This window comes from Acomys minous, assembly GCF_964271855.1.
Source record: "Acomys minous genome assembly, chromosome: 14".
NCBI classification, from domain to species: domain Eukaryota; kingdom Metazoa; phylum Chordata; class Mammalia; order Rodentia; family Muridae; genus Acomys; species Acomys minous.
The window spans coordinates 51,503,180-51,515,273 of NC_140496.1; the positions used below are offsets into that span (position 1 = coordinate 51,503,180).

The following is a 12,094-nucleotide window of genomic DNA, read 5'->3' on the forward strand; positions in this document are numbered from 1 at the left end:
CCATTTTGTTTCCTTTCTATTGTGGTTTTGTTCAGAAATATGTTGCCTGTAGCTATGTCTTAAATTATTCCCCTGTGTTTCTTCTATCAGTTTCAGTGATCCCAATATTAAATTAGGGTCTGGGATCAAGTTTGAAATTAATTTTTATATCGGGTAAGGCTGCTGTGAACAGAATGTCTTTTCTGGTTTATTTCTCAGCAAATTTGTTTTTGCTGTACATAGAAGCAACTGATGCTTTTTTATGTTGATTTTTGTTTCTTGATACATTATTAGAAGTATTTATCAGAGACAAGAGTTTTAGATGGACTCCACTTTTTTCAGTACAAAATGTTGTCATAGATAAAAAGGAATAGCTTTAGTTTTCCTTTCTAGCCTAAGTTTAACTTATAACATCATGCAAAATGATAGTGATATAGTTCATGTTAGATTTTAAATTGATCTGTATTAAGCAAGTTTATGTGTTCTCCATCTTCACCTCATTTAGAAATCTCCAGGACTTAACCACACTGGAATTTCAAACTGGCAATCATATGGACTGGTCAAACTCTACTCCAGCCTACTTGTCCCTTTGGAGGACATTGATAGGAAATTGTCTGGAAGAGACAAATGTTTGTAAATCACTTTGAATTTGATTCTAAGACACAGACATGCTTGCTTGGACGGAAATCTCATCTTACTCTGTCCAGGCTAAGCCAGGAGTGAAAATCCTTCTGTATCAAAGCAACTAGCATATCTTCCAGACAAACTTTGGCTCTCGCTATAACTACACGTCACTATGCAATAATAATGGGGGTTTTGATACATTTCATGAGCAACTTACCAACTTTCAAAAAATTCATTCCTACAATACCACATAAGTAAATCAAAATGGGTTGTGCACATCTCAGCGTCTGTCAAGAAACTCAACCTGTTGCGTTATCACTATCTCAAAACCCCACAAAAACTAACATCGCAGAGAATCATCTTTTAAAACGCATCTCAAACATCAAAGAGAGGAGAAGGCCTCATAAGTCACTGCAGATGTTCTAATTCAATAATCAGCTTGGGATCACAAGGCTTATATTTCTAACAAGTGTTTACATGCTAACAGTGCTAGGGACACCTGGACCACACAGAAAATAGAAGAGCTGAGCATATATTTATACTCCTCAAGATATCCTAAAAGGTCTTATTTAAAGAGAGCCAGCAGGAAGATTAGAACAGGGTGACACACGGCTTTCACAGCATCTCCACCGCGTTCCATGCCTCCAACCTTCCGACTTTTTCACAAAGTGTGCTCTTGTTTCATGGTAACAGAGTATGGACCATGAAAGTGCGGTGGATTCCCTATGCAGTGCGTTACACCACAGGACCTTCACCGTCAGCTACACGGGTAACTTCTGGTTTGCTCTCCTTTTATGGAATCATTTGAATGAGTTGCCAACAATAAGATCTCTTATTGGAATGGTACAATACATACAGCTAAATTTCTGGTACATTCATAATTTAATTTATCAAATTATTAATCTGTATACTTAATAAACTGTTAACATCTCCATTAGTATAATATATTTATCTAAGTATGTCATACTATATATTTTAATAAACAATGCCAAATTCTCTACAAAAAGACTTAAATCCTTTGACAAATTAATGACGTTAGTAACAGCACTAATTCATCAACCCCTTCCTGCAGTCTGGCTACAGCACTCTCAGGGATTTCACATAGAACTGCCTACTTCTAGTTGGTTACTGGTTTGGTTTTCTTTTCTGAATTTCTTTGTTAACAGAAGAAGTGAATATCTTCAAAAATCTAAAACTAATGCTTCTTTAAATGGTGACTCATCAATATATAACAAAGTGAAATATAAAATAAAGCAAGGTATATCCATTTCTTCTTATAATAAACTATAAATATCCAATAAAATTTAATCCTAAATACTGTGCATAACATTCTATTAAAAATGATGTATTGTTTTTGTAAAAAAAAAAAAAGTGTAATTAAGTTCCATCTACAATTGCAATACTGATGCTGTCGATCCATCATGAAAGAGAACATTTTTTCCTGTGAAAGATATTCAGGAAACATTTTTGAAAGAAACACAACTCTTATTTTTGGCTCACTTAATTTTCTTCAAAATATACGCACTGAAAGTATGATGTACAAATTTTATCCTAACATATGACAAAAGGCAAATGTCAGAAGGCTTTAAAGAACAGTGGTAAATATATACTAACAAGTGTAGGAGCAGACATGAAACAAAGCCTTGAATTCATTTGAAATTAAAGTTATCCTTCACGAGTGACACATGAATAATACTGGAATCCATTAGGAATTCCTCACTGAAACCAAGTCCTGAACTTAAGAAATACTTTCATGTGCACACCACCTCCACTGCTTGAAAACTCCATAACTAATGGAGTGTAGTCCTCGACTTCCAGCGAGGTTTCACTGTGACCTCTTCTTTGGTATTAGGATGTTCTAAGACCCAAGGTTTGGAGTTTGTGCTCGTGGACCAGAATTGAGAGTTCCAACAGCCACTGCAGCATGCTAAGCTCAAGCCACTCTCTAATCAGCACTAGATGATGTTTAAAAAGTGGGAAATGTAGCCCAGAGGATATCATGACAAAAGGAAAGTGACTGCAGACTCCAGAGAAAAGGAATGAATGAAAGCCCACCCTAGAAGTCAAACATTACTTCTTCTCAGCAAGTATTTAAAAAAGTATGTTTTGATCCTTAAACAAATGTTTCTTCCCATTTTATTCTTTCTAGTAATAGTATCATAATTAAGCTTTTCACTGTTGCTTTTTCTATGTATGCATATATGTATATCTGTTTGTGTGTATATTTATGTATGTGTATATGTGCATGTGTGTCCATGTGTGTATCTATTTGTGTTTGTTATGTACATGTTTGTGTGTAAATGTGAGTACATGAGTAAATAAATATATCATAGATAGATAGATAGATAGATAGATAGATGTTATGTGTGTATACATGCTTTTATATGCATATATATGTGTACCTGTGTGTAGCATGTATATGTACATGGGGTTACATAAGTGTATGCATGTATTATGTGTGTACATGTGTGTATATGGGGGTTATATGTATTTATGTATAGTCAAGCATACATGTTGTATATACAGGGGGTATAAGTGTGTACATGTATATATGTGTACATATGCACAGGGGCATATATGTGTATGTGTATGCACATGTGTATACATACATAGTGTTATATATGTGTGTGTTTGTGCATGCAAACCATATTTTCCTCATCTTCCATTAACTCCTTTTGCCATTATTACTGTAAACAAGTAAACATTTTCTCAACTGAGACAGACATTTGAAAACCTTAGAAAACCAACACATTTTTATTATCACATATGAAAAACAAATCTAAGCATTCTGATTTTTGGTGTCTTACTTGGTCTGTTCTAATTACCCAGGCCAGTGTGTTGGCATCTGTCTCCCCCTCACTGAGAACATCCACATCTCTTACTGCAAATGTGGGCCCAACTGATAGAGATTTCCTGAGCAACTTTTATTTGTCCTCATTTTTTTCTGAATTCCTGAACATTTTTGGCCTGAAAACTTTGAAATGCAGGCTCATACATAGCTGTGTAACTACAGAAAGCCCCAGTTATTGCTACTGCTGCTCCTTGGGCTACAAACCTCTGCCCTTTTATAGTTCGAAATCACGCTGACATCCTAGGAAACTACAGCTGTGTGACTAAAAAAGGTCTTTTCCTAACCCATCCACTGATCATTAAATACATATTTTTAAAGATTATTTTACTAACCAATATTAAAAGTAAATCATGACAATTTAAATCAACACATAACTTGAGGCCATAAATCAAACGTCTTCACCTTGGCTGCTGTCACTTTATCTATGCACTATTACACTGACGCTTTCATTCATATTCAACATCCGTGTCTGGTGCATTTTGTTTGATGAAAACAACCTAATTAGTGCTAAACCTTCCCTAGTTCATAAATTTATTCCTAAGAACATTAAAAGGAAGTCAAGTGAGACATGTTCAGTAACAGATGTTTGCCTTTTTTGGCTGCCTTTTTACAGTTTGTTCTCTTTCATTACTTTTTAAGAAATTTAGTTAATGTTCCTTTACTAGAGAACAAGTGTACCTAGCTTCCCAGGAGGTGGGGGAGGTGGGGATTCCCCAGGGCATGCACGGCCTGTTCCTTTCCTTCACCTAATAGCTGCTCAAATGTGCTCTGTACACAACTTCCAGTGCCTCCATCCGAACGCCGGAGACAACCACAGCTTAACCACACAATAGTAGTAATAGCATAATGTGACCGGCAGCCACGTAAGTAGACCCACGGCCAACACCATTGCTAACGCCCGGGAGCCTCACGCTCCTCAAATGTCCTTCCCACCTGAAGGCATTTCAGAACAGGGCAATTATTATTATTGAGAAACCTGCCTGGATATATTGGTTTCCACCAAAAATAAAGGGGTGTGAAACAACTCCACAAAGTGAAACTCCAATGGCCTTTTATACGGGAAATGTAAGAATCGTATACTAAGGTCTCTTTTTAGTTGGGTATTTTTGGCTTGCTGCTATGATACCATAAAGGATCTCACTTACTAGCTCAGACTGACCTTAAACTCAATCCTTTCTCTTCAGCCTACCAATCCCTGGATATTATGAGACCACTGGTACAATAGTGGCACAAATATTATGGGTGTAACCTGCCTCATCCTTTTATAGGACTTAAGGTCTAATTCATGAGATGGAACCCATGCCTGATCGAGCAGAATAATCATAATAGGTTTTCCCTTAGGAACCATTACCTATCTATCCCCAGGTCTGTGGCCTTGTTGACAGGTGACATTTACTGGCTCCCCAACTTCTCCATAATCTTCTGCCAACTCCCTAACCAACCAACTTCCTGTTCATTCTCAGTTCCCACCCCGTCTTTCATCAACCTAGCAGGTCCAGTTGGCACTGACAGAACCCTCCTGGCCCTGAGGCCGGCCCTGGAGAGTGACTGATATGCCAGCTAGAGATAGCTGCTTGTTATGAATGACTCATCCCTGAAGCTTGCTGGAAGCTTATCTGCCCAAAATGGTCAGGTCCACATACAGTGTTGATCTTTGGCCTCCACACACATGTGTACACTTGTGCCCATGCACCTTCTCATATTCATAGAAATATAAAAACTGCTTCTTGTGACCATTTGCTTGGAATATTTTTTCCAACCTTTTACCCTGAGGTAATGTCTATCTTTATGGGTGAGATGTGTTTCTTGGACGCAGAAGAATGTTGGATCTTGTTTATGCATCCATTCAGTTAGTCTGTGTATTTTTATTGGAGACTTGAGACCATTGATGTTGAGAGATATTAATGACCAGTGACTGTTAAGAGTCTTAATTCTGATATCGGTAAAATTAATTTTGATGTTGGCAAAATTTTAAAAAAAAGAAATACAAAAACTGGGAAGTAATTCTAATGCAGCCAGTTATGAGACCAAGATGTATTTGCTACTAACCCTCTACTTCCAAATTAACGTTCCTTTCACTGTGGGCTTCGCTACAGCAATAGGCTTCTTCCTGCCCCTGGGACGAGGAGTCGCTTCAGGGCCTCATGGCTCTATAGTGGCCATAGGCACATTTCATCTTCATTTCTCAACACCTTCATTCTAGAGCACATGAACAAAGGGAAATTCCCATGCCATCACTCTAAGGATCACAAAGTGAACCCGATCCTTTCATGGATGCCTTTTGGAACCCTAGAGCCACTGCAACTGCATGAATCAACCAATCAACCGAGAAAAGTCATGCATGACCTGCAGGGAATAAGAACGTTTCTCCGCTGTCTTCTGTTTCCCATGATTAGGTAGGCACTTCTGTCAGTACTTGTCTTAATTCTAACCATTTTGAAGAATGTTACAGGTTATGGATGGAGAGGGGCCCTAGTGGTTAGAAACACATACTTTCCTTGCTGGGGAATCAATTTCAACTTTCACCACCCACATAGCAGGTTATAGTTATTTTTTACTTCAGTTCCAGGAGACCCACAGCCCTCTTCTGGTCTTTGTAGTGTCTGTCATCAGGCATTTAAGAGTGTGTGTGTGTGCGTGTGTGTGTGTGCGTGTGTGTGTGTGTGTACATATAGGCAAACACTTATAAATAAAAACAGTGATAAATAGACATCCATTAAACCTTATATCTGTGGATACTCATCACTGATGAGTACCCAAGGTCTGTTTTGCTTTTCTTTTCATTGTCTATTGTAACTGTCGCACCCTAGGTCTGTACTCTCTAAGACCGTTCCATGTATTCTCAAAGTTATAACATGAAGTTGAAGGAAAAAATTTGGAGACAATAATTTTCCCATATGATTATAAAATAATTTTACATTTTTGTTTTTATGAGATATTGTATACACAGGTTTCATTTATCTTAGATAATATTATCTTTCAAGATAATTAAGGCCATAAGTATCTTGATTTTTCTGAGGCCATAAAACATAACTGAATTAGCTATTCTTCAAGGACACAGGTTTTATTTACACTATATAAAAAATGTTTTAGGAATCCATGTGTCATTGCTTTAAATAATTGCATATTCTAACACAGAAAAGCATTAAATATAAATGATGATCATAATTACTGAATTCTTAAATTAGAAGTAAAACATATAAGGATAATATAAAAGGTGTTTTCCAAAAACATTTTACCTTTAGAAATGATAGTATTCTTATAACCTAAAACAAGCATGTCCACAATGACTTTCTTATTCAACCATGTAAGGTTTAATAAGAGCAGTCAGTTTGTAGCTACAATATCTAATCAGAAGCTCTTGTGTGAAATGCATTCCAGGATAGCCATGATTACAACCCAGCATATTTGTAGATGACAATGTCATCTACAAATGTCAAGAGGTTTAAATACCTCTAAGAACATCCAAAACACGTATATATTGATTTTCCCCACAACAAAATGATAAGCTAAGTTCTGTTTTGTCTCATCTCTACTCTATTTTAACAACACAGCTGCCTTTCTACTGGTTTTTTTTTTCAGTTTCCTTTTGTATTCTCAACTGCTTAAGCAATTTGACATCAACATCACTGCTTAACACCATCAGCGTGTGAAGTGTGCTGAGAATGTGGAGAACTTGGAGTCCCTGGACATTACTGGTGGGAACCCCTTAAGTGATACAGCCATTCTGGGAAAACATTAAGACGACTCCTCAACTAATTATACTTAGGAGTACAATGTGGTTCAGCAATCTCAGTTCTGGCATGTTCTCCAAAAGAACAGAAGTAGAGATTTGGCAACAAGTGAACCCTCATGTTAACAGTGACATTATTCAGGAATATTCAAAAGGTAAAAGACACACAAGCGTCAGTTGATGGACATACATTCTGATGTGGAATATTATTCATCACAATAGAGGACGTGCTTTCTGACAGACAATATAATCCAGAATGATCTTTTGAGACATCTCTAGTAGTCAGAGTCACAGAGGCAGCAAGCAGGGTGGTAGCATCTGGGATCTCAGGAGAATTAGCACTTAACAGGGATTATAGCCACACACTTTTAGATAACAAAGATGTTCTGGAGACGGACAGTGGCAGCAGTTATACAGGAGTTCGGGGATGTTAGCACGCAGCCAAAGTCTTACAAATACTTAAAACAGGAAATCTTAGGATATGCATTTTTATAATTAAATAAAGCAATTTTGTAATAATTTTAACTCTTTAAATCATGAAATAAGCTTAGAACTTGTTCTTTTATCTCTACATGGAATGTTAGTGTATTGTAAGATAGAAGAATCCTTACACAAAACAAAAGCCACTTCTAAGTGATGAAACCTGCTTCTGACAATGAAAATAAAAAAGCCCGGGGTATCAGAAACAAATCTGAAAGCTTGACTCTCAAACTCCTGTCTCAAACTCTACCCTACTCCTCACTCCTGTCTCAAGATTCTCTTCTCTCTCTCTCTCTCATGTCAAGAACACACAGGCATACAATCTCTCAAACTCCTGTCTCCATCTCTTCTTGTTCTCTCTCTCTCTAGTTTCACACACACACACACACACACACACACACACACACACACACACACACACACACACGACAGAGAGAGAGACAGAGACAGAGAGAGAGAGATAGAGAGAGAAAGAGAGAGACATACCCCACGTAGTTGGTATGCAAAGATAAGATATATCCTTAATTACCTCTAACTGCACTTATACAAAAGGCTTATGATTGCTCCCCTTTTCTCTAGATCCTTGTACCTCATACACTTTAAACAGGTGCATCCTTTAGAAGTGCCAGGTACTATGTCACAGCCATGGTCACCAGCTTCTGGAGCTCTTCAGTAATGAGTAAACACTCTTGCAGGTTAAGCACTCTGCAATCAAGTATGATATAATCTTGACAGAGGTGCTTCTCTCCCTAGAATTTTTAATGTCCTTTTTCATACATCTAGGAGTAGTCTCCAAATTATTATTTACAATAGGGCAGGCAGAGAAGTTAAAAGAGGAAGCTTATTTTTGCATCTTTCATAGGATACATGAAAAATAGCTTTCTAGGCATATTATTTTATAATGATATATAATCATTAAAATATATACCCTATTAGATAACAACAGCAGTATAAACATATACTATGATTAGTGTTTTTTTAATAATGGTTATTGGTTACTTTTATCAGCGCCATACTAAAATACCTGAAAGAAGTCACTTATGAGAAGAAAGATTTACATCTGTTCATGGTTCATGGAAAGAACAGTCCATCATGACAGTAAAAACATAGTGGTGAGAATGCTATGCATCAGCATTGCTTTGGCACTCAGGAAGTAGTTCTGGAATCTAGCTGAGCTATAACCTATAGAGCCACTTCAATGAGCCACTTGCTTCCCCTTCTGCTGGTCCCATAATCTCCAAAAACAGTGCCTCCAGCAGGCACTAAGTATTCTGACATATGAGCCTCTGTGAGGTAACTCAATAGCCATACAACAGTCCTAGCCTGGCCCTCAGAGGCTCATGGCCATCTCACACTGACAAAATATATTTATACAACTCCAAAGATGTCTACAGTTGCAGCACTACTCTAAAGTTCTGAGACTGAGGGCAATTGTAACTGGGAGCCCCTGCAGTACCAAAAATAAAGGTATAGATTTCCATTGTATACTGGCCAGAGAAAATACTCCTGCTCCAGAGGAGGAAAAGGGTATAGGAAAGAATGACTGGACCAGAGTAAGATGGAAACCCAGAAGGGAAAGGATCAAAGCCAGATGCTCCATGCAGATACAACTTGAATGCTACAATGCTCTGAAATTTCCTTTGCCAAACAAAGTTCATTAAATTTTAGTTCAGCATCAGCTTTTCAACGGAAGGGCAGAATGTAGCCAGATGCATTCTCAGGACATGGAGGTCCCTAGTAGAGTCCATTCCCCTTTAAAGCTTCATACAAACACTTTCACATCCACGTTTCTAGAAGCACCTTAGTCTTCTGCACTTCTGCTGGAAGGCCCACTGAGCCAGCCTCTGCTTTTCTGGCCTGAAGCTCCAAATGCTCTCAATCCGCCCCCCCACAAACCTCCCCCAGAGGTTTATGGACCACATATGTTTTCACAGCAGTGACTCCATTTTTCAGTGCTAGTTTTCTATGCTGGTTATTTTCATATCACCAAGATAAAATGGTTGAGGCAACTTGGGAGAGGAAGGATTTTTTTTCATGGTCTGAAAGGGTACACTTTATATCTCAGGGATGACCTAGTGGCAAGATTGGCTCATATACTTGGAAAAAAGAAGGCAACTGGTTACATCATGTCACCAAGTGAGGAAGCACAGGGGGCCAAAACCAACTTACAACCATAAGGCTCACCACTGTCCATCCATGTTCTGCTTCCTGAATGTCAGCCAACCTACCAAAAAAAGGCCACCAGCTAGGAATCACATGTCACATGCACATGCCTGTAGGAGATATTTCACTTCTAAACTGTAACAATGGTGGATTAAGAACTGTCTTCCATAAGCAATATATAACAAAGACTGTTAACTCTCTTCAAGAAATTATGCTTACATAATTTCCATGTCTACATTCATATATTTTCCGATAAAAAACATTCATATAATTTCCATACCTAAGACAGAGTTGTAAAAAGTTTAGCTTTAGTAAAGTGAATTAGTAACATAATCAGCATTATAAGATAAATATGACTTAATGTTAAACGTGTGGTTACAGGAAAAATAAAAACGAGACATTTTTAAATGGCAAGTTAAGAACTATGTCTGGTGAATGGATAAGGGTACTTTCTGCTAATCCTGATGACTTGGGTCAAACCCTAGAACCCACACAGTATAGGGAGGAAGGAAGTCTTGTATGCTGTCTTCTGACCTGTACACCATGGCCCATGTATCCTACCCAAAGATAAATCTAGCCAATGGTCAGAACATTCTCAACAGTTGAGTGGAGAGTGGGATATGACTTTCTCATGTACTCTGGTGCCTCACATTTGACCATGTCCCCTGGAGGGGGAGACCTGGTGGCACTCAGAGGAAGGACAGCAGGTTACCAAGAAGAGACTTGATACCCTATGAGCATATACAGGGGGAGGTAATCCCCCTCAGGAACAGTCATAGGGGAGGGGAATAAGGGGAAAATGGGAGGGAGGGAAGAATTGGAGGATACAAGGGATGGGATAACCATTGAGATGTAACAAGAATAAATTAATAAAAAAATTTTAAAGACTATTCAACCTAAGGAAGCATTCCATTTATCTAACAAAATTATGAGTTATATTGTGTTCTTCGATCATGTTAGAGTTCCAGCCCTCTGTCTGACAATCTTTGGATACACAGCCCTTTAGGAAGCTAAGGATAGGAGACACCAGGATCCATGTAAATAGAGGAGAGGCCCAGGGAGGACCATACAAAAGGCAGCTGGCTGCTCTGAATTCACAAGTAAAGTTTCGGAAGATGTAGGCCACCAACCCTGATGTCTAACTTCCTGGGTCTGTTTAATCAACCTAGTACTGTTCACCGTCATTATTTGCACATGGAAAGTGAGGAAAAATAAATAAATCATTGACATAAAAAGATAAAGGATAAAAGACAGGCCATACGTAATCACACACGGGGCAGACTGTAACCACCCTAAGACACACAGATTGGGTCTCTGAGATGCAGTGTCATAATGCTGTGGTCATTTTTAAAGAACTGGTGCTAAAGATGTTTAAAGCTGAATTCCTGTGGTATTCACATAGCAGCATCTCAGGACTTTCTCTTGTAGAAGAACCCAAAACAAAGACCCTGACTGCCGGATCCTAGATCCACATGCTCTGTATTAGAGTCTTCATTCTGAAAGCCGTAAGTGGGTAGTCATGAAACTGCACTTAGATTTTTCTCAGTCCTTCAGTTATCACACTTCAAATAGATGTCTTCATCCTCAGTCTCTACGTGGCTTCTTCATATAATACAAATAGCAGATGTGCAATCACATGTAGGACAAACCATGTGGTGACCCATGGACTAAGTGCTTTTTTAATAAAACATAATGCACATATTAGAGGTCAAGGTGATTAGTAAATTTTACACAAAGCATGATAAAAAGGGCTCAAAGCTTTGCTTCTGGGAGAAATATTCTTGGAGTATGTGAGGTTCCTTTGATTTTGAGATAATGTGTCAGAACTGCTGCCTAGGCTGGCTTCAGATGCACAGCCATTCTCCTGCTTTGGCTTTAACAGGTGCCTAGACTGCAGGCATGAACTTCTGCATGGCTAAGAAGATGGATTTCAATGGAGAGTGTAGGAGTGAAATAAGTTCACAGTAAAACCTCATGTATGTTCATCAAAACTGACCCATTATTTTTCTGGAAAAAAAAAACAGCAAGTAAACCCCATGTCTGTATTTTAAAATCCTTACCATAAAATAATCCTTAAAGATTCCCGATGTTCCAGATAAGCTCTGAGCAGAGTCAGGAGGCAAATGGGAAGACCTTGTTGACGTAGTGCTTCTCCAGTCATGAAACGTCTTGTCCGCTAGAAATAGTGATGGAAGTTAAAATAATATTTATCTAAGAACAGTACACACCAATTGTATTGCTTAATGATACAAGAAGGAAAGCAA

At 38.2% G+C, this 12,094-nt stretch overlaps 1 protein-coding gene across 4 annotated transcripts in view; it reads right to left on the reverse strand.

Moving 5' to 3' along the window:
• IQCM (IQ motif containing M) overlaps positions 1-12,094 on the reverse strand; it is a 440,692-nt gene that overhangs the window by 233,897 nt on the left and 194,701 nt on the right. For all 4 annotated transcript variants that reach the window (XM_084755724.1, XM_084755722.1, XM_084755723.1 and 1 more), the window contains one exon: positions 11,891-12,006. In XM_084755724.1, coding sequence (XP_084611850.1) covers positions 11,891-12,006 — 116 coding nt within the window. The remainder of the gene's footprint in view (positions 1-11,890; positions 12,007-12,094) is intronic.